Consider the following 23025-nt stretch of genomic DNA (forward strand, 5'->3'; position numbering starts at 1 on the left):
TGCTCCATGAATTATTGCTATAGGACTATAAATGTGTGATATTGCTCGGCTAAAGTGAACACATCAGCAGTGAAGGTTACAGTCAATAAATAATCTATGAGCAGCATGAACAAAGTAAACAGTGGACATTTTTGGTACAGTCAACCCACCCCTGCTCAAGTTGGTGATAAAATCAGAATCTGCGAGGTCTTCAGCTGTTTCTGGTTTCACAAAATCTGCAGTCCCACGAAATTTGTGCTCTAAAAACCCTGCTAAGAAAATAATTTTGTGTTTTGATGTCTCATCAGAGTTTATTGATCATATAGAGTTTAAGATCATATTGATCATTATCAATGAATATGTTGTTTGCGCAAGACAGCTTGTGATGGGGTTGATGATATTAATTCATACTTAAAGGTTGACTTGCAACAAAATTCACATTAAAGCTATTTGGTATCATAAGATTCATCATGTCTTAATTTGTTGTGTTGTAGGTGCAAAATATATGGGAAAGTGATTACAAGCTCTTAAAAGCTAAAAAACGAACAGTTAACAGCCACACGAGACCGCCGTAGTTTGGATTCGCTTTCCAAAACGGCTCAAATCGGACGTAGTTGTTACAGGATGGTTTCTGTTTACATTTTCATGCAACCTCATTCGTTGAAATAATTTCACAAATATACTTCACGCATTCAATAAAACCATGTCTATTGTTCTTATGCGTCTGTTTTATCGTCATTGTAATGCTGTCACTTTTAGCACTGATATCTTCTAACTTACCGTAAAAAATCATTAAACCTTTTAACCTTAGCTCGAAGGAGTACATATCATTGTCTGATAATCATGACGAGCTTATTGGTTACCTGTGATCATCAAAAAGTGCTGCAAAAATTATTTGCGAAGTATTGGGTCACATGATCAGATTACGACTTGACGATTGAATAATGCCGAAACAAAACTGTAAAGTAGCGAGCATCTATATTTGATACGGGGTCTTCGGTAAAACCCGAAGTGTTTGTCATAAACTAGTGCTACGACAAGTTTTATTTTGAGCTTTTTATTGGTCTTTCAATTCACGTGAGAACATCACGTGACAAGACGATAACCAAACTGTAATGACTACGTCAGAGAAATAAACAGATTCCAATCTACGGCGGCTTTTTGTTTTTGGGCTTTTAAGAGCTTGTAATCACATTTCCACGTATTTGGCACCTACAACACAACAGAGTAAGACATGGTAAATCTTTTGATACCAAATAACTGTAATGTGAATTTTGTTGCAAGTCAACCTTTAAGCAGTGAGTAGAGATTCTTGGTCTTCACACTTGTCTTGATGTCCATCCGTCAATAAAAAAACTTCCCCTACCGCGCTGTTGAGCCTGACCGAAGAAATTTTCAAGAGCTTCATCAGAAAATATTGCGGGTAAGACATAGCTAAAGCCATGTTCATCCGGAAGAAGGTCTGCAGCCTCAACGATTGTTTTTGTTGACATCACAAAAGCATTTACGATTTGCTTGGGAAGTTTTTTCAGCCTCGACCACCTTGCCATGCACAAGTGAATACGACTTCAGACATTTCCTTCAATTCTGTGAAACTGTTACAATACTTGGTCCATGGATGGCGACACTGGTCACACATATGAACCCCAAAATATTGATCCTTCGTGTTCATCATATGGAACCAATCCGCAATAAGTTTTATTAGGATGATGGTGCCCCCACTTATACAGAGTTTGTCCTTAAGAGTGGAGAGAGCTGCTACATTTTTTCATGAAACACTTGACATACGAAAGGTACATACATTCTGTCTCTGGGGTGGTTTTGGGTACATTGAAGAGTATGTCAACTTAGTGAGACGAATGGTGGTTGTTCGGTCCTCATTATAGACTGCCTTAATATCTGCCCAGCGTACTGTGTACACGATTCCATCTTTCTTGAAAGTGAGCTCCTTGGTAGGTATAGTGATCCAATTGTTTCGGATGTTTTTAAAGATATGGATGTAATCGAACACGAGAAAAATGTGTCTGTTGATGGCCTCTATGAAAACCTTTTTGGGACCATCAAATTTTTTGTAAACATTTTGTAAACAATTTTTTGTGCACATTTGTTGCACAATCGTCACATACACATGCTACCGCTGTGTCTCCAGCATTTGAAACAGCCAAAAGTGCATTGATTAAGAGCTCTTTCAGCTGATGTGCATTTAGTTTTGCCACAAGATGAACTCCCAGGATATATTTTGATCCTCCGTAATGACAGACTACCTTGAGCACCATAGCACGGGTTGCAAGGGTTTCAGCACCAGCATCATCACTTCTAATCTGAGCATAACCCACCACTCGGGCACCTGAATATCTCAAGGTTTTTATTAGCTTGACTTCATGAAAAAGTAAATTTCGAGACGTTGCTGAGGCAAAAGTTTTTCGAGGAGAAGTTTCAGGTTCTCAGCATGGAGAAAACGTGACAGTAGCTTCTTTACGCAGTTTGAATGAGGCACAAAAATTGATCCAGATTTTCTAATCATTCTGTATGCTGCTGATGAGATGTTGTAAATATCTGCTGCTAGAATTTACATATGCGTATCAGAGCAGCGTCGTGTTGGTTGTGACAGAAGAAGTTGCAGTTGTCCATAAAGAAACTGGTAGCGTGGCAAGTTAGTGCAACTCGTGTGACTGAGCTCCTCCCATGCACGTTCGAGGAAGTCTGCATCTTTTAGCTCATAGCCTTTCAAGCACTCAACTATCTTACCCAGCTGAGACATCTGCTTTTCAAACTATTTTTCTGAAAGCAACATGGCATTGTCTTTGTGAAATAGTGTTTTGGTACACTTCTTCCTTCATGTTCTAAGGTTTTGACGGAGACACAGCCAAAATGTGAGATTACATTTTAAAAATGCACATAGAAAGTCACAGACCTACCCTTTGAGTCCATTTGTAACAGGTAAAGGTCTTCGCCCTCTTGAATAATAATGTAATCTTTGCCAAAGCGTGTGTAAACCTGAGACGAAAGAGGGAAAGTCACCAATTCTATCTGAAGCTTCAAGACTCTGTTCCTCTAAGTCAGCTCGTGCTTCAGCTTAAGTTGATGAAGTGCTGCCTTTAGGTTGCTGCTGTTTCATGTAAGACTGAGACAAAGTCATCAGTGCTCTATTTAATGACATATAATACCTTGTATCATATAATAGGCTAGGTAAGTATTAGTGGACAAGCGATTAACTAACTAAAAATGGTGTACTTACTTGTAATGATGTGCTTATTTGTAATAACTTACTAACTTGTAATGATTGTACTTACTTGTAATGATGTACTTACTTGTAATGCTTGTACTTACTTTAATGATGTACTTACTTTAATTATGTACTTACTTGTGATGATGTATTTACCTGCAATGATGCACCTACTTGTAATAATGTACTTACTTGTAATGATGTACCTACTTGTAATGATGTACTTACGTGTAATGGTGAATTTACTTGTAATGATGTATTTACTTGTAATGCGTGTACTTACTTTAATGATGTATTTACCTGCAATGATGTACATATTTGTAATGATGTACTTACTTATAACAATGTACTTACTTGTAATGGTGAACCTACTTGTAACGATGTACTTACTTGTAATTATGTACTTACTTGTAATGATGTACTTACTTGTAATGCATGTACCTACTTTAATGAAGTACTTACTTGAAATGATGTACTTACTTGTAATGATGTACTTACTTGTAATGTGTGTACTTACTTTAATGATGTATTTACTTGTAATGATGTACCTACTTGTAATGATGTACTTACGTGTAATGGTGAATTTACTTGCAAAGATGTATTTACCTGCAATGATGTACCTATTTGTAATGATGTACTTACTTGTAACAATGTACTTACCTGTAATGGTGAACCTAGTTGTAACGATGTACTTACTTGTAATGATGTACTTACTTGTAACAATGTACTTACTTGTAATGGTGTATTGACGTAATGGTGCATTGACGTAATGATGTAAGCAGCATTCCTAAATAGATGGGTTAGCTCTGAGAAATTGCTCTTCTTTAGTTTTGCTCAAAAAAATTACAGAATTTAAAAGCTAGGTACAGAGCATAAACAGTATCAACTGTGTCAACTCAGCAACCGGGTATTTTAAGCTATAAATGGATTTACACTCCGTGCCAAAATTAGAAGCACAGACTTTTGATTCAATTGCAAAAAATGATAGAAGCGGTAAGAGATGTATGTGATGCAGGTTAGGCAATGAAGCACCTGCTTGTGACCTTCAACTGCCTTTCCTAGAAAACAATAACAAAGGGGCGCAGAGGTTATCATTAAATGTCTTTAGAAGTGTTGTACAAGTTTTTTGCCTGGGAATGAATGCCGAAAGACAGCATTGTCCAAGTACTTCTGCTTTGGCTGCCTCCACTGGTGAGTGTGAGGTTGTGAGCTAAAGAAGACAGATTACCATGGTGATCAGGAAAGAGACATGTTTGGAGTATGATCAATACAAGCTGGTTTAGCAATATAGTTCATATATATATATGATAATAATTACAAGGTAATGCTAACAATATATTATTTTGAACAGCAGTGGTAATTTATTAATTTGACATACACTTTGATAATCATCAATTTATTATTTATATGCTTTTAGCTTTTTAGAATCAAGCATGATTATATTTAAAATATCATTTGATCAAAGATGTAATATTTATTTTAATGACTGACTGAAAATACTTTAAAGTTTCAATTTTAATATACGTATCTAGAATACTTGCGAAAACATGGTCGTTAAGTTTTTTAAAATAATCAATCTTTGGTAGCCTTTTGCCCTCCAACTCTAAGATATACTGTAAATAAAATATTATACATAAATATATATATAATACTCATCAGCACAACAGGGTATCATTCTAACATAAAAGGTTGAACATAGTTTGTTAAGTTATAATAGCATGATGGAAGGTCTCTCCTTTACTCTGTTGTATACTTACTAAATTAGACTGTATCTTATGTTGAACACCTAAATATACATTTGTTACGTGGCAAATATAGTTTTATATTGTCAGCACTCTCATGTATCACAGTGTTAAAGCAGTTTGTAGGAGTGAACAGGAATAGTTACTCTATAAGCAGGTTTTGATTAAAAAATGCATCTCGGTTGCAGTTGATAATATCAACATTAGTTTCATGTTTTCATTTTGCTGGCCCCTAATTAATCACTAATTTTACATATTTCAAACTGATATGTACCAGAAAACTATTGTTTTATCAACTTTAAAAATATTTATAATAAAAGATAAACTGAGAATACTATTTCTTTTGTAGAATGTTGGTGGTTGTGCTTGGCTCCTCCTTGCTGACTGGTGTCCATGCTGGATACGAGCGGTCATGCTCAACACAGGATTACAGCCTATTCTCTCTCAGCATAAACTAACTAAAATGATTTTCTGAGAGACTGTATGGAAGTGCGCAGGGATGAAGGTTGGTTATAAACATTACATAATTACATATTTATGGCACAATTTTCTGTTGATACAGAAGCTATGCAACAGGTGTGCTGCATTTTATATGAATAATTAAATATGTAACAAAGGCTATGTCTATACTAACACATTAGTATATATTAGTTTGCTTTCTATTTAAGAAGATTCTATTAAAGATATTTAATAGTATTTGAGTGGCATATACAATGCAAGAATATTAGTTAAGCACCTACTACACATCTTTCAACAATAAACAGAGACAATAATAAGTTGTGAAAACATTAAACAGTAAATAAGGTAATTAATCGTAAATCACCTGACACGAGGCTCTTTTCTGATTGGCTGCCACAATAGAACATGCATAGAAAAACTGAAAAGAATACATTGGAATTTAACTGATTGCACCACTTGTTTAGGAATGTCTGATAATCATAATTCATAACTTATTCTGAAAGATCAGTTAATAAAGATATCACAAACTTCAGCCAATTGTATGCTAGGTTACTAGCGAGCTAAAAGATAGATAGATACTATTCAGGTCCTGTATCAACAGACTATATAAATTTACTGAAAGAATAATTATTAGTCATGAGTAGTATTCTAAAGCTAGTCAGCGAGATGACTAAAAGGCAAGTTGTTTATTGAAGCTAAATAATAGACAAGTTGTCTTTTTAGACCACTCACCGTGCTGCCTAGAGACAAGTTGTATCTTAATGGTTGACTTGCAACAAAATTCACATTACAGCTATTTGGTATCAAAAGATTCACCATGTCTTATGCTGTCGTCTGGTAGGCCCAAATATGTGGAAATGTGATTACAAGCTCTTAAAAGCTCAAAAAACTCGCGGAAGAAGCACTTAAAAACAGAAAGTGGTATTTGGTGCGAGTGTTGTATTCACCCATGTACTTCAACAGAACTTGCAGCTCATTGCTGATTTATCCACAGACATGTAAACCAGCTCTCAAAACACTGCAAAGACTAACGTTGTTTTCTGTCATACCCATGCTTGTATCTCCCCTTCTCTTGACGTATACATAATATTCTCATCTAATAAAACAGATATAGAGAGATACAATATAGCAATAAAGTTCAGCAACAACTTTTCTCTCTCTCTCTACCAACTTCTATATGTTTTTATTTTTACAGTAAATAAAGGAGCTGAGAGCTACAATCAAACTAGGAAATACTTCTTATGATAATATTGTCTGCTCTAGAAATCTTAAACGTTCATAAATTCTGTCGCGTCTCACTGTGAGAAGTCTCTGAATACATCTACTGTATTAAGTGACTCTCTGTATCTGTAACTTTTGACTTTATAACTAAAATTCCAGGGATACCAAAACATCCTATTACAACGCAATATCAATTTCTGTGCTAATTGAGAAAATTCAGAAAATTGTGGTAAAAAACAAACACTTTGAATAATTTCACACACAACTACCTTAGCGTCTACCAAAAATTTCTACAACTGTCACGGCATGGAAAATTGATTCATGCACCTTTTTATCTTATGAGCAGCAAAGACTCTGTACATACATAAACTTTTAGTAGTATTTACAGCTCTCAAGTTAAACATGTGTCGACAACTTTCAAGTTGACAATAGAATGCACTACCTCTTGTGCTTAATTACTCTGTCAGCAAATAAAACACTTGATGACAAACTTGCTGATGCCAGATAGATATAACAGTCAATAACTAATAATAAACATCACTCACCAGCTTCACTGTTGCCTTCATCCTTGTCATCCAGGTTCATTTTTATGTCTGTAGCAGCATTGTTTACTGTGTGATTATGAGGACAAAATATTATTTAAATAATATAAGCAATTTTTTTTAAAAGTCATTCATAATCCTGAGATGATATTATTATTGTTTTCGCTGGTCTATGGTTACACTTAATTTCAGTCATCAGTATTCTGTTTAATGACATATCATACCTTGGATCATATAATAGGCTAGGTAAGTATTAGTTTACAAACAACTAACCTTGCCTTGATGCACTTCCTTGCTATGATGTACTTACTTGCAATAATGTACTTACTATTATGTACTTACTTGCAGTGATGTATTCACAAAATGTAATGCAAACTAATGGGCTTTTAATAAAAAAAATAGCGAAGTTGTTAATCAAGTTAAACACGAAGTTTTTATGATGGGTTCGCTAGCTATGAAAAATTGTCTCCCCTTACTTTAGCTCAAATAAATACAGAATTTGAGAACTAGGTTGCTGAGTTGATACAGTTGCCACTGATACATAAACAGTATCAACTGTGTCAACTCAGCAACCGAGTATTTTAAGCTATAAACGGATTTAAACTCTGTGCCAAAATTAGAAGACAATACTTTTGATGCAATTGCAAAAAATCATAGAAGAAGTGATGAGAGAAGCATATGATGCAGGCTAGGCAATAAAGCACCTGCTGGTGACCTTCATCTGCCTGTCCTAAAGAACAAAAACAAAGGGTGCAGAGTTTGCAGAGTTCAGAGGTTATCGTTAAATATCTTTTTAAGCGTTGTTCAAGTTTTTTGCGTGGGAATGAATGCAGAAAGACAGCGCTGTCGAGTTACTTCTGCGTTGGCAGCCTCGACTGGTGGATGTAAGATTGTCAGCTAGAGCACACAGATCGCCATGGCAATCAGGGGAGACACATTTTTGGGGTATGAACATAGCAATACAAGCTGGTTTAGCAGTATTGTAGTTTATATATACATGTATATAGTAATAATTATAAAGTGATAACAGTATATTACTTTGAACTGAAGTGTTAATTCATTAATGTCGCATAGACTTAAATAATAATCAATTTATCATTTATGTGTTTTTAGCTTTTTAGAATCAAACATGATTATATTTAAATTATCATTTGCTCAAAGATGTAACATTTATTTTAATGACAGACTGAAAATACTTCAAAGCTTCAATTTTAATATACATATTTAAAATACTTGCGAAAACACCGTCGTTAGGTTTTTTAAAATAACCAATTTTTGGTAACCTTTTGTGCTCTAACTTTAAGCTATAATGTATAATAAAATGTAATACATAAATATATATAATACTGATCAGTACAACATGGTATAATTCTAACATAAAAAGTTGAACATAGTTTGTTAAATGATAACAGCGTGATGAGAGGTCTCTCCTTTACTCTGTTGTATACTTACTAAATTAGACTGTATCTTATGTTGAACACCTAAATATACATTTGTTACGTGACAAAAATAGTTATACATGTATATTGTCAGCACTCTCATGTATCACAGTGTTAAAACAGTTTTGTAGGAGTGAACAGGAATAGTAATTCTATAAGTAAGTTTTGATTAAAAAATGCATCTCGGTTGTAGCTGAAAATATCAACATTAGTTTCATGTTTTCATTTTACTGATCCTAATTAATCACTAATTTTTACATATTTTAAGCTGATATGTGCCGGAAAAATATTGTTTTATCAACTTTAAAAATATGTATAACCAAAGATAAACTGAGAATACTATTTCTCTTGTAGATTGTTGTTAGTTGTGCTTGTCTTGTCCTTGTTAACTGATGTCCATGCTGGATACGAGCGGTCATGTTCGGCGGAAGACTATAGCCTATTCTCTCTCAGCTTCGACTGCCAAAATGATTTTCTGAGTGACTTTATGGAAGTCTGCAGTGATGAAGGTTGGTTATAAACATTACCTAATTACATATTCATGGTAAAGTTTTCTGTTGATACAGAAGCTCTGCAACAGGTGTGCTTCATTTCATATGAATACTTAAATATGTAATAAAAGCTGTCTACACTAACACATTAGTTTGTATTAGTTTGTTTTTCCATTAAAGATATCTACTAATATTTTTTGACACCTGCTACACAACTTTCAACAATAAACAGAGATAATAATAAGTTGTGAGGACAGTGAACAGTAAATAAGACCATGAATCATACATTACCTGACACTAGACTCTTTTCTGATTGGCTGTCAGAATAGAACATTCATAGAAAAACTGAAAAGATTACATTGGAATTTAACTGATTGTACCACTTGTTTAGGAATGTCTGATAATCATAATTCATAACTTACTCTGAACGACCAGTAAATAGAGATATCACAAACTTCAACCAATTGTATGCTAGATTACTAGCGAGCTAAGAGATAGATAGATTCTACTCAGGTTCTGTATCAATAAACTTAATAAATTTACTGAAAGAATATAGGCCTAAGTCATGAGTTGTATTCTAAAGTTAGTCAGTGAGATGACTAGAAGGCAAATTGTCTATTGAAGCTGAGTAGTAGACAAGTTGTCTTTTTAGGCCATTCAACGTGCTGTCTAGGGACAATTTGCATTTTAACGCTGGTCAGCACCCTGACTAAAATACAACTTGTCTCTTAGAACTAGTTAGGAAATAGTGTAATAAAAATTGATTTATTACTTTACTCTAAGATTAGGCTAACTGAAAGTTTATATAAGGTTGGGTGGTATCACTTTTCATTTCTTGTTAGAAACTTAGCTACAGGCACACCTACCATGAAGACCAAAATAATGGTACAACACTTCAATTACATTAATCAAACTTATCAATTGTGTAAACAAGAATAACTGTGTTCATCTGTACAATCAGCAGATGTTAGAGTCTGTTTGACATTCAGATATTGAACAGTGTGAAATTATCAATCTGGAACTTCGATGCAAAAATAAAGAGACAATTCAATTCAATACAACTTTAAGTTTTAACCAAGTGCTGCTATGCAGAGATTATATTTTTTCAAATCAACTTATTTTATATTTGTAGCCAGACAAAAGCGTTCCCCATTCACCAGTTATTCTGCTGCACACAGATTCCTGCGGAAGAAGCGCTCAGAAGCAGAAAGTGGTATTTGGTGCGAGTGCTGTATTCACCCATGTACATCAGCAGAACTGGCAGCTCATTGCTGATTTATCGACAGACATGTAAACTAGCTCTCAAAACACTACAAAGATTTGTGTTGTTGTCTATGAAACCTATGGTTGCATATTGCCTTCTCCTGACTTAGACGTAATATGCTCATGTAATAAAAGAGGTAGAGAGACACAGTATAGCAATAGAGTTCAGCGGGAATTGTTCTCTCTTTACCAACTTCTATATGTTTTTATTTTTACAGTAAATAAAACTGCTGAAAGCTACAACCAGAGCAGTAAATACTTTATCTATTAATATAGTCCGCTCTAGAAATCTTAAACGTTCATAAATTCAGTCTCACCTCACAGTGAGAAGTCTCTGAATACCATCTGTTGTTTCAAGTGAGCATCTACATCTATAGCCTTTGACTTTATAGCTAAAACTCCAGGATGCCAAAATATCCAATTACAATGCAACATCAGTTCCTATGCTAGTTAGGAAAATTAAAAAAATTGTAATAACAACGCTAACAAATAATTGAATAATTTCACACCCAACTACCTTAGCATCTACCAAAGGTTTCTACAATTGCCACATCATAAAAAAGCGATTCATGTACCTTTTTCATTTCACCAGCAGCCAAAACTCTCTACATACCTTTAGTAGTGTTGACAACTCTCAAGTTAAAAATGTGCCGACAACTTTTGAGTTGAAAACGCACCGAAAGCAAATTATGTGTTCAAACTGTAATGAAATGGAATGCACCACCCTGTTGCTCAATCTGTCCGTAAATAAAACACTTGATGGTAAACACGCTGATGCCAGATAGATATAACAGTCAATAACTAATAATTAATATCACTCACCAGCTTCACTGCTGCCTTCATCATTGTCATCCAGGTCTATTTTTGTCTATGGCAGCGTTGTTTACTGTGTGATTATGAGGACAAAATATTATCTAAATAATGTCAGCAATTTCTTTAAAAAGTCATTCATAATCCTGAGATGATATTACAGTTGTTTTTGCTGGTCTATGGTTACACTTAATTTCATTGTCATCAGTGCTCTATTTAATGACATGTAATACCTTGGATCATCTAATAGGCTAATTAGTGGACAAGCAATCAATTAGCTAATGGTGTACTTGTAATGATGTACTTACTTGTAATGATGTACTTACTTGTAATGATGCACTTTTTGACAACGATGTATCTACTTGTAATGATGTAAGCAGCATTCCTAAATGGGTGAGTTAGCTCTAAAAAATTGCTCTTCTTTAGTTTTGTTCAAAAGAATTACAGAATTTAAGAACTAGATACAAAGCATAAACAGTATCAACTGTGTCAACTCAGCAATCGGGCATTTTAAGCTATAAGCGGATTTACACTCCGTGCCTAAATTAGAAGACAACACTTTGGATACCACTGCAAAAAACGATTGAAGCGGTAAGATATGCATATGATGCAGGTTAAACAATGAAGCACTTGCCTGTGACCTTCATTTGCCTGTCCTAGCAAGCAAAAACAAAGGGGTGCAGAGGTTATCATTAAATCTCTTGATAAGCATTGTACAAGTATTTTTGGGGTGTGGGAATGAATGCAGAAAGACCGCATTGTCAAAGTACTTCTGCTTCGGCTGCCTCCACTGGTGAATGTGAGGTTGTGAGCTAAAGAAGACAGATTACCATGGTGATCAGGAAAGAGACATGTTTGGAGTATGATCAATACCAGCTGGTTTAGCAATATAGTTCATATATATATATGATAATAATTACAAAGTAATGCTAACAATATATTATTTTGAACAGCAGTGGTAATTTATTAATGTGGCGTACACTTTAATAATCATCAATTTATTATTTATATGCTTTTAGCTTTTTAGAATCAAACATGATTATATTAAAAATATTATTTGCTCAAAGATGTAACATTTATTTTAATGACACACCGAAAATGCTTTAAAGTTTCAATCTTAATATACGCATTTAAAATACTTGTGAAAACATGGCCGTTAAGTTTTTTTTCTAAATAACCAATTTTTGGTAGCCTTCTGTGCTCCAACTCTAAGATATACTGTATAATAAAATGTAATACATAAATATATATAATACTTATCAGTACAACATGGTATCATTCTAACATAAAAAGTTGGAAATAGTTTGTTAAATTATAATAGCATGATGGAAGGTCTCTCCTTTACTCTGTTGTATACTTACTAGGTAAATTAGACTGTATTTTATGTTGAACACCTAAAATACATTTGTTGGGTGACAATGATAGTTTTATATTGTCAGTACTCTCATGTATCACAGTGTTAAAACAGTTTGTAGGAGTGAACAGGAATAGTGACTCTATAAGCAGATTTTGATTAAAAAATGCATCTGGTTGCAGCTGATAATATCAACATTAGTTTCTAATTCTCATTTTTCTGATGACCAATTAATCACTAATTTTAAATATTTCAAAATGATATGCAACAGAAAACTGCTTTTTATGAAATTTAAAAAAATGTATTACAAAAGATGAACTGAGAATGTTATTTCTCTTGTAGAATGTTGTTAGTTGTGCTTGTCTTCTCCTTGCTGACTGGTGTCCATGTTGGATATCGTTTTTAGATTTTAAATTACAATGTTACATATTTATTTTAACAACGAATGGAAAATACTTTAAAGTTTTAACATCTTTACACTTAAAATGCGTATCATGGCTTTTCATTTCTATGAAATCACCAAAAACAAACACTTGGAATAATTTCACACACAAGTACCTTAGCGTCTACCAAAAATTTCTACAACTGTCGCAGCATAAAAAATTGATTTATGTACCTTTTTATCTCATGAGCAGCAAAGACTCTGTACATACCTTTAGTAGTGTTGACAACTCTCAAGTTAAAAATGTGCTGACAACTCTCGAGTTGAATATGTGCCGAAAGCTTGTTATGTGTTTAAACTATTAACGGAATGAAACCACTCTTGTGCTTAAACAGTCAGCTCAGCTCAAAAAATTACAGAATTTGATAACTAGGTACAAAGCATAAACAGTATCAACTGTGTCACCTCAGCAACCGGGTATTCTAAGCTATAAACGGATTTACACACTGTGCCAAAATTAGAAGACAATACTTTTGATGCCATTGCAAAAAAGGATGGAAGAAGGGATGAAGAATGCGTGTGATGCAGATTAGGTAATAAAGCACCTGCTTGTGACCTTTATTTGCCTGTCCTAAAAAGCAAAAACAAAGGGTTCAGAGGTTATTGTTAAATGTCTGTATAAGGTTGCATAAGTTTCTTGCTGGGAACTCATGCAGAAAGACAGCTTTCTAAATCACTTTTGTGTTGGCTGCCTCAACTGGTGGATGCAAGATTGTTAGCTGGAGCACACAGATCATCATGGCAATCAGGAAAGAGACATGTTTAGGGTATGAGCAATACAAGCTGGTTTAGCAGTATATTTCATATATATGGTAATAATTATAAAGCAATAACAATATATTATTTTGAACTGCAGTGGTAATTTGTTAATGTTGCATATATTTTTAACAAAATCAAATAATAATTTATATGTTTTAGCTTTATAGGTTCAAACATTATTATATTCAAAATGTTATTTGCTCAAGTTTTACATATTTATTTTAATTACAGACTGAAAATAGTTTAGTTTTTAGGAGTCATCATCTTGGTAGCAGCTGATATCTACATTTGTTACTTGTTCCATATTGTCATCTTGCTGATGCCTGACTATTCACTAATTTTTAAATATTTTCAAGATGATATGCAACAAAAAACTGCTTTTTATGAAGTTTAAAAACATGTATTACAAAAGATGAACTGAGAATGTTATTTATCTTGTAGAATGTTGTTAGTTGTGCTTGTTTGCTGCTTGCTGGCTGGTGTCCATGCTGGATACGAGCGGTCATGCTCGATGGAGGACTACAGCCTATTCACTCTCAGCACTGACTGCCAAAATGATTTTCTGAGAAACCTTATGCGAGTCTGCAGTGATGAAGGTCAGTTATAAACATTACCTAATTACATATCTGTGGCCTAATTTCCTGTTGATACAGAAGCTCCCAAGTACCAGACTGTTTTCTATATGAGCACATATCCTTTGTCTGGTCAGACAGAGTAGAATACTTAAATATGTGCTAGTAATAAAATCTATGTCTACACTAACACAATAATTTGTATTATTTTGTACTTTTTATTAAAAATATCTAATAATATTTGAGTGGTATATACAATGTACTACACAGCTTTCGACAATAAACAAAGCTAATATTAAGTGGTGACAATGTTAAAAAGAGAAGCAAGTGGCGCTGGACTCTTTTCTAATTGATTGTTATTATAAAATTAGAGCAAGAGGTAAATATAAAATAAATAAAGGTAAATAAACAAAATAAATAGAGGTAAATAAACAAAGGTAATATCAAGTTGGGAAAATATTAAAAAATGAAAGTTCAAGTCAGCGCTTTGACTAATGAATATGCAGTCTTTTCAAACAAGTCGTCCTTCAAATGTTAAACTGTAGCTTTTTATGATCTAAATGCAAATATAATGGGAGTTTTAGTGCATTTAAATACAACTTTAATTTATCAATCGAGTGCTGGTGAGAAAAAAAAAATTTTTTTCAAATCGAGTTATTTTGTATTTATATTTGCAGTCAGACAAAAGCGTTCTCCATTCACTAGTTATGCTGCTGCACATAGATTCCTGTGGAAGAAGCGATCAGAAGCAGAAAGTGGTATTTGGTGCGAGTGTTGTATTCACCCATGTACTTCAACAGAACTGGCAGCTCATTGCTGATTTATCCACAGACATGTAAACTAGCTCTTAAAACATTGCAGAGACTTGTGTTGTTGTCTAGGAAACTTATGTTTGTATCTCCCTTTCCCCTGACTCAGACGTAATTTTCTCATGTAATAAAACAGAGAGATACAGTATAGCAATAGCGTTCAGCAGGAATTGTTTTCTCTCTACCAACTTCTATCTGTTTTTATTTTTACAGTAAATAAAATAGCTGAGAGCCACAACCAGAGCAGTAGATACTTTTTTTACTGTTAATATAGTCTGCTTTGGAATACTTGAGCAGTAACAACTCATTATTCAGAAGTCTCTGAATACATTTATAGCTCTGTATATCTATACATCTCTGAATACAACTAATAATAGTTCTATATATCTATACATCTCTGAATACAACTAAGTGTACATTTGTATCTCTTCCTTTTGGCATTACAGCTGAAATTACACAAATGCTATAATCTCCAAGTATGGTGCAGCATCAATTGCTATGTTAATTAGAAAAGATGACCAAATCGGGATAAAACAAAAATAACACATTGTTGTATAATTTCAAACATACATGTAACTGCTTGAGAATATAACAGACGTTTCTATATTTGTGTCAGCAAAGAAAGCCATTCATTCCCTTTTTTCATCTCATGAAAAGCCAAACCAAATCCATATTTTAGTAATATTGACAGCATTGGAGTTGAAAGTTTGCTAACAACTTTTGTGTTGAAATTGTGCTGACAACTCTTAAATAGAAAACGTGCTGATAACTCCTAAATTGAAAATGTGCTAAAACCTTGTACATGTGATATGGTTTAGCTATTGCCAACCATATTCACGGCTACCTTCATCATTGTCATTCAGGTTTATTTTGGTGTCTCTAGCAGCACTGTTTGCTGTGTGATACTGGGGACAAGGTACAGTGCACCCTCGAGATACGATTACCCTGATATACGATTTTTTCACCTTACGAAGTTGAACATCGTGAGATTTTCATCTGGCCATACGAATTATATTTCACAATACGAATTTGAGAAATGTTTTGTCCGTGTTAAAATTTGGCGGTCGGTGTGCTCATAACACACGTCGAAATAACAAACATGCCGAAATGCGGTTTTCCGAAAACATTTCACAACGTTTAGAAGAGACACGATGACCGACTTCTCTCAGGTCAGCGTTCCATGTGGGAAGTTTTGTGAAAAGCACATAATCGAGAGCGAGTATCCATTTTAAGCATTATAATCTTTCTACAAGACAAAGGAAAAATGATTGCCATGACAGCAGAGTTGGAGTCATAAATAAATAGGAAAAAGACGCCTATATTGTTAATATTGCCAGGGAATATGTTTGCAACCTGTCAACAATTGCAATTATTAAAAATCAGAAATTCGTTAAAACAAGCACAAGGAGGAGCTTACGACTGACGACTTGAAGGAGTTGAAAGCAATAACCGGGATGTAGAAGAGACATAAAAACCTACATCGGCAGAAAAGTGTTAAGTGTTACGTTACCGATGTGAACTGGTACATAAAAACATTACTATACAATGCATATCATTATTTATCTTCTTTGTGTGGCATTTTATCGTGCTTTATTCAATACATTTTATGTTTTATTTATTTCATTTTGATTTGATGTTTTATTTTCTTGTTTAACCATGTCTTTGCAGATGGGCCTGTTTTTTACTACGCAAATACAAATCATCGTATGTATGTAACTCATATATAACCATACCTGCCAACTCTCACGCGTTGGGTGTGAGACTCACACTATCACCTCAAAGAAAAAATGAAAATGCATAAGATTTTTTGCCCCTATTTCTACAATTTTATATATACTATCATTGATACATCAATTGCCCCAAAACCAAATCTCACGCATTGCCCCACTCTTAGGTTGGCAGGCCTGTTAATATAACTAGCTACTCAAGATAGTTGACGCATCCATATTACTTTCTAGAAGATGCTAAAACCGTGCCATTTAGGGTATAAATACGTACAAACCTCTGTATGCATGGGCACATTGATTTTTGTGCACATTTCATTCAAGACAAACTACTGTACAACCTTCTCTGAATCCTTTTACAAATGTTAGCTAGCTAGCAATTTTCTGCGCTGAATCAGAATTTACAGTACACGAGCAAGCGTCATCCTCAATAAGTAATAATCCGCACTAAGTTAGCTTATTTTCTTTGAGCACTCTCTGTACCAGCAGCAAAGTTGTGTCTTCCTGGCAATTTCTGCTTTTCACGACCCAAAAATAATAAACTAGATCAACAGCTCAAGTCACATTACTCCAAAGGTATGTGCACGTACACTACTGTATAGTAAATAAAATTTTATTTTTTTGATGGCCGTTATATAGTCAAGTGTACGAGGGGCCGCTTTTGAGAATTGCAATACTCAGCTTTTCTGATCAAGTTAGGTTTAAAAAGGTTTTAACCAGACTTACTAAAGGCTATGGTAAAAGCTGGGAAGCAAAAAGATTTTAGGGATGAAAAGTTAAAATTTAATGAAATAGTTAAAAATACATACTGAAACTCAGCTTTAACTAGCTTTGAATGTGTGTTTAGTAAGCTAAACATATTTGAAGTGAATTAAAAGCTTATGTTGTACGTACGTCTTGATAGTAAGAACTCCTTACCCTGCGTACTGCATCTCGTACACACATGATGTTGCATTTTACAGTTTTGCAGAGTATAATCACTAGGTGCACTTAATACAATGCAGCTACTGTAGGTAACTATAGTTACTAAAGTTAACATATTATTTTGTTACTAATTTTTAATATGTACAACATTTTTATAAAATTTTGAACGATTTTTACCATTTTTCTTTGCATTGTGTAATTATAACGGTTTCTATACCCCTACATACGATTTTTTCACTATACGATGCCAACCTTGGAACGGATCAACATCGTATCTCGAGGGTGCACTGTATTATCTAAATAATATAAGCAAGGTTTTTTAAAAGTCATTCATAATCCTGAGATGACATTATTATTGTTTTCGCTGGTCTATTGTTACATTTAATTTCACAGTCATCAGTGTTCTATTTAATGACATATCAAACCTTGAATCATATAATAGGCTACGTAAGTATTAGTTTACAAACAACTAGCTTTACATTGATGTACTTGTTATGATGTACTTACACTGATTTAACTTACTTTAAGCAATGTACGGACTTGCAATGATGTACTTACTTTCAGTAATGTACTTACATGTAATAATGTATTTGCATGTAATAATGTGCTTACATGTAATGATGTACTTACATGTAATAGTGTACTTACATGTAATAATGTACTTACATGTAATAATGTACTTACATGTAAGAATGTACTTACATGTAATAATGTACTTACATGTAATAACGTACTTACATGTAATAGTGTACTTACATGTACTAATGTACTTACATGTAATGATATACTTATTGTTACTTATATTACTTATATACTTATAGTTTTTGTCTTGCCACTATTGCACAGCGTGAAGTCTCTAATTCGGGTTTATTAAATATGAGTTCATTACTGGTTTTCATTTGGGGATTACCGACCTTGAGATGCTGTCACATAAACACCAACTATTTAGGCTCTAGTGAACCAAAGTCAGACCTCAAGGGTCAGCAACCGAAAACCGGGTGAGTGCAGAGCCAATGAAGAACTTGTTATAGCTAAAATATCAGGACCTCACGAAGTTGGAGTCGTCCTCTCCAATGCTCCTGCTTACCTACATGTACCTTTTGGCACAAATTTAACTCCCTCAAACTGTCCAATAGCAGCTTCGCTGTGCAAGCGTATGTCTTAGCAACAGATTTCATAAACTAAATTCTGCTTTTTCCACAGCTTGTGCTACTAAAGTCATATGGTTAAACGCTTGGCTTTAAGTCTGTGGGCAGACGCTTTTTTAATTCCTGGCATGTTCTCCAAGAGATACAGGCGGTGCCTCTCTGCCAGACATAATGTCATTCTAGAACCACACCTGCTAAAGCTGTCATCTGCTGAGGCACCAGCTCAGTCACACGAAAGATTATTGTACCAACTATGGAGCTTTGTTCAGACAAAGAGGAAAGCTAATGGCTCTTTCTCAGAGCCAGTGCGAGGAGTTGTCTACACAAACTCACCTTGTAGGTTTACTTGCAACAAAATTCACATTGCAGTTATTTGGTATCAAAAGATTTACCATGTCTTACTCTGTTGTGTTGTAGGTGCAAAATATGTGAAAATGTGTTTACAAGCTCTTAAAAGCTCAAAAACGAACAGTTAATCGCAGCCATCACGAAAACGCCATAGGTTGAAATCTCTGTATTTTGACGACATACTTAAACATTGTGGTTATTGTTGTGACACATGATGTTATCACGTGAAATTAAAGGCCAATAAAAGGCTCAATATAAAACGCTTCGTAGCACTAGTTCATGACAAACACTTCGGATTCTACCGGAAAGCCTGTATCAAATATAGATGTTCGCTACTTTACAGTTTTGTTTCAGCTTGGTCTAATCATCTAGTCGTAATCTGATCATGTGACCCATACTTCCTGCTGAATGGTGCTAACAATTTCTGCAGCATTTTTCGACTATCACAGGAGACCAACAGGCTCCTCATGTTTATCAGACTCCTCATTTTTATATGTACTCTTTCAAGCTAAGGTTAAAAAATTAAACGAATTTTCACTGTAGGTTATAAGATTTCAGTGCTAAAAGTGACAGCATTAAAATGATGATGAAATAGAAATGGTTTTATTGAATGTGTGAAGCATATTTGTGAAAATATTTTGACAAATAAGGTTGCATGAAAGTGTAAACAGAAGCACATCATGCCCAGCTACGTCACATTTTGAGCCGTTTTGAAAGGGATTCCAACCTACGGCGTTTTCGTGATGGCTGCGATTAACTGTTCGTTTTTTAGCTTTAATAGCTTGTAATCACATTTCCCCATATTTTGCACCTACAACACAGCAGAATAAAACATGGTGAATCTTTTGATACCAAATAACTGTAATGTGAATTTTGTTGCAAGTCAACCTTTAAAGACCATTTGATCTGCAAGCAGCTCACTGCCTGCAGAGTGAGCTGCTTGCATGCTTGTGATTAAGCAGGACCATCACAAACACCTTCCTTATTCTCAGCTTCTTCATCAGGACCTGCTGTGGTTAACTTGGCCTTCACCGACCAAAAAAGACAAAGTCAGCTAGACTCTTTATCTTCCACAACATCCCTCTTCGGGTCCACCAACCCTATCAAGGAGTTGTTCTACCACATTAATCCGTCTCATTTACTTTACATGTTCATAGATGAAAGTCTGAATTATAGCAATTTGGATTGTTAGCTTGTTTATTTGGTTTCTGAAGATTATTTTTCATTCAAGTTCAACCAAATTAATAAAGTAGATCAAATATATTATTTAATAAAATAAATTCAAAATTAACCATTCCTATTAATATTTTTCTGCCTGCCACTCGAAAGGCTAAAGTAAAAATAAAATGCTAGGCACTTTTTAAAAATTTCATAAAACATAAAGATCGATACAATGCATAGAGGTCTCCACAATGCATAGAGGTCTCCACAATGCATAGAGGTCTCCACAATGCATAGAGGTCTCCACAATGCATAGAGGTCTCCTCAATGCATAGAGGTCTCCACAATGCATAGAGGTCTCCACAATGCATAGAGGTCTCCACAATGCATAGAGGTCTCCACAATGCATAGAGATCTCTACAGTGCTTGTTTAGTGTAAATGGAGTTGGTGTGAAGTTAAACTTTGAATTGTTGCTAATTGGTCACAGTGCGCTGAATTGGAATTTGGATAAATACTTCCAACGGTCCTTCTTGTCTATTGCATGTTTATCAACAATTTGTGACTTATATAATAAATGTGAAATGGGAAACATATAAATGATTAATGACACATACCATTAAAAAATTAAAGAAACAAAAGCCCACTTAGACAGTTTTGATTATGGATGGATGAATAATAGAGAGATTAAGAGTGTGAATATAATAAAATGAATAGCCTACTATACTATAATACTATAACAGCAGTTATTCCCTTCCAGAAAATTGATACATAACAGTAGCAGGATCATAGCAATGAATTCTGGGAAAGGGGCAACGACGTATCGACCTAACGGTACCCTCTAAAATCTTGTATACAGATAATTGTTTTATGATAAGAGATGTTGTCCCAGTTGTTATAATATATAAAATCCATAGCTTTTGTTGAGCCGAGACCTTGTTTTAAAAACTCCCCTTCGGCTTTCCCAAGGTTGATTGGTTTATAGGTCATGCTCAACTGATGAAACATGTTATACATGGGTTACTTACTCTACATGAGTGGAATGTGTAATTAGGAGTTAAGGTCTTTTTGCATCAATTATAGATATGGTCAATAATAATGTGAATTAAGCACTTACCGTAAAACCTTTATTTGAATGCTACCTCTAATAAAATGCCAATATAGGAAAAGGGTTAAAAATACAGCCCCACCTTTTAATTAAACCCCACCTCTATTTGACTACCACTTTGATACTCTTTGATCTTTACAAACCTATAATAGAAAGGAATCGGTAAAAAAGTATCCACAAAACGGTACTAATAATGACTCGATTACATCAATAACAAACAATTTTTTTGTTGCTGCTTTAGAGTTTTCATGGTTTTAGTGAGGATATGTCTGAGAACATAGATTGTCGCAATCATAAAACTACACTTCCGTTCGGAGTCGCGAAGGTCTAAATCCGATCCATTGTTTTCAAATTTATCCATAATGAGATTTACAATCTCACCTGAGTATTTTGATGAACAAGCAGAATGCTCTTCAGGAATACAGTGTGATGTAATAACAGCCATTGTCACGACGTATAGAAGCTCAATTTGTAACTCGAAAGCTATTCGCTTTTCCTTAAAACATTGAAAGCCTCCACATAGAAATAAGTAATAACTGTATCCCTATTTTTACTCAAATTAGTTTTTGTTTTAACTCAGATAATTCAGTGCGTATAAAAAAATGTTGAGGCCGACAGCATTAATGTAGCTCTTTAAGCAGGAAAGTGCAAAATATAGGCAATATTGCTTCACTCGTAAAACGGTAAATTTAGCTTTTCAAAATTTTGCCCATCTAGTCCAAAAATATAGCGCCACTTTCTATTTGAATATCTCTTCTAATAGCACACCGCTATAAAGGAAGGGTGAAAAAAAACCGCGGTATAGTGTTTAAATAGAGGTTTTATGGTATATCTATGTGTATGTGATTTACATCCTAAAACACACAGGTTCCACATTTATTGTTTGGTGCAAGCAGCAATGGTTGCTTACAGCAAGATAACATACGACTGTCCATGTAAAAAATTGTTAGTTGTTAGTTTTTACAGCTTTTTGCAATTGACCTTAGGAATAGTTGCTAATAGAACCGAAAATTGAAGGCATATAAATTGAAATGGCACATTTGAAAATAACAAATGAAAAAATAGGTAATGACGGTAAAGCTTTTAAAAAACTTTCAAAAAAAAACAAAAGCAAAAGGTAATATTAATTAATAATAAAAAGTACATACTGAGCTTGCAATCTGCAATCGCGGCTAGAAGTAAAAGTGGTAATACAACCCCAATATGCTGAGCCAATGTAATGCAAGGAAAACAATGCTGAACCAATAGATTTTGGATAAGGACAAATATGATATCGAAGAAAGATAAGGGCGACTTATTTTAATTTCATCATTTTTATAATACAATATATAAGACATTTGCAGAGCTCTCTTGCTTATGTTGTTTGTGTGCTTTCAAATCGGCAGCTGCTACTGCTGCCCAACCATGCCAGTCATTTCTTCCATTAGCCAGGAAGTTCATTATTGTTGGTGAAGATTGTGGTTACCCACAAAGTGTCGCAAGGTGAGTCTAATGGATGATAGACCG

General features: G+C 34.3%; 1 protein-coding gene and 1 long non-coding RNA gene across 2 annotated transcripts; both read left to right on the forward strand.

The window, feature by feature from the left end:
• Positions 1–7985: 7985 nt before the first annotated feature.
• On the forward strand, positions 7986–10708 carry LOC137406453 (uncharacterized). Its single transcript, XM_068093038.1, has 3 exons — positions 7986–8114; positions 8963–9117; positions 10232–10708. The coding sequence occupies exons 1-3, from the start codon at positions 8086–8088 to the stop codon at positions 10372–10374; spliced, it is 327 nt and encodes a 108-aa protein (XP_067949139.1). The 5' UTR covers positions 7986–8085; the 3' UTR covers positions 10375–10708.
• Positions 10709–13644: 2936 nt separating this feature from the next.
• Positions 13645–15524, forward strand: LOC137406443 (uncharacterized). Its single transcript, XR_010979872.1, has 3 exons — positions 13645–13735; positions 14169–14323; positions 14977–15524. It is a non-coding gene; the product is annotated as an uncharacterized lncRNA (long non-coding RNA).
• The last annotated feature ends 7501 nt before the right edge of the window (positions 15525–23025 follow it).

The sequence above is a fragment of the Watersipora subatra genome, chromosome 10 (assembly GCF_963576615.1).
Source record: "Watersipora subatra chromosome 10, tzWatSuba1.1, whole genome shotgun sequence".
NCBI lineage: Eukaryota > Metazoa > Bryozoa > Gymnolaemata > Cheilostomatida > Watersiporidae > Watersipora > Watersipora subatra.

What these genes read in the sequence shown, in the direction of transcription:
- LOC137406453 (XM_068093038.1), top strand. Translation starts at nt 8,086, where the DNA reads ATGGCAATCAGGGGAGACACATTTTTGGG. An exon ending in AGGGGAGACACATTTTTGGG is followed by an intron (nt 8,115 to 8,962) that starts GTATGAACATAG and finishes TTTCTCTTGTAG; the next exon opens with ATTGTTGTTAGTTGTGCTTG. An exon ending in GGAAGTCTGCAGTGATGAAG is followed by an intron (nt 9,118 to 10,231) that starts GTTGGTTATAAA and finishes TTATATTTGTAG; the next exon opens with CCAGACAAAAGCGTTCCCCA.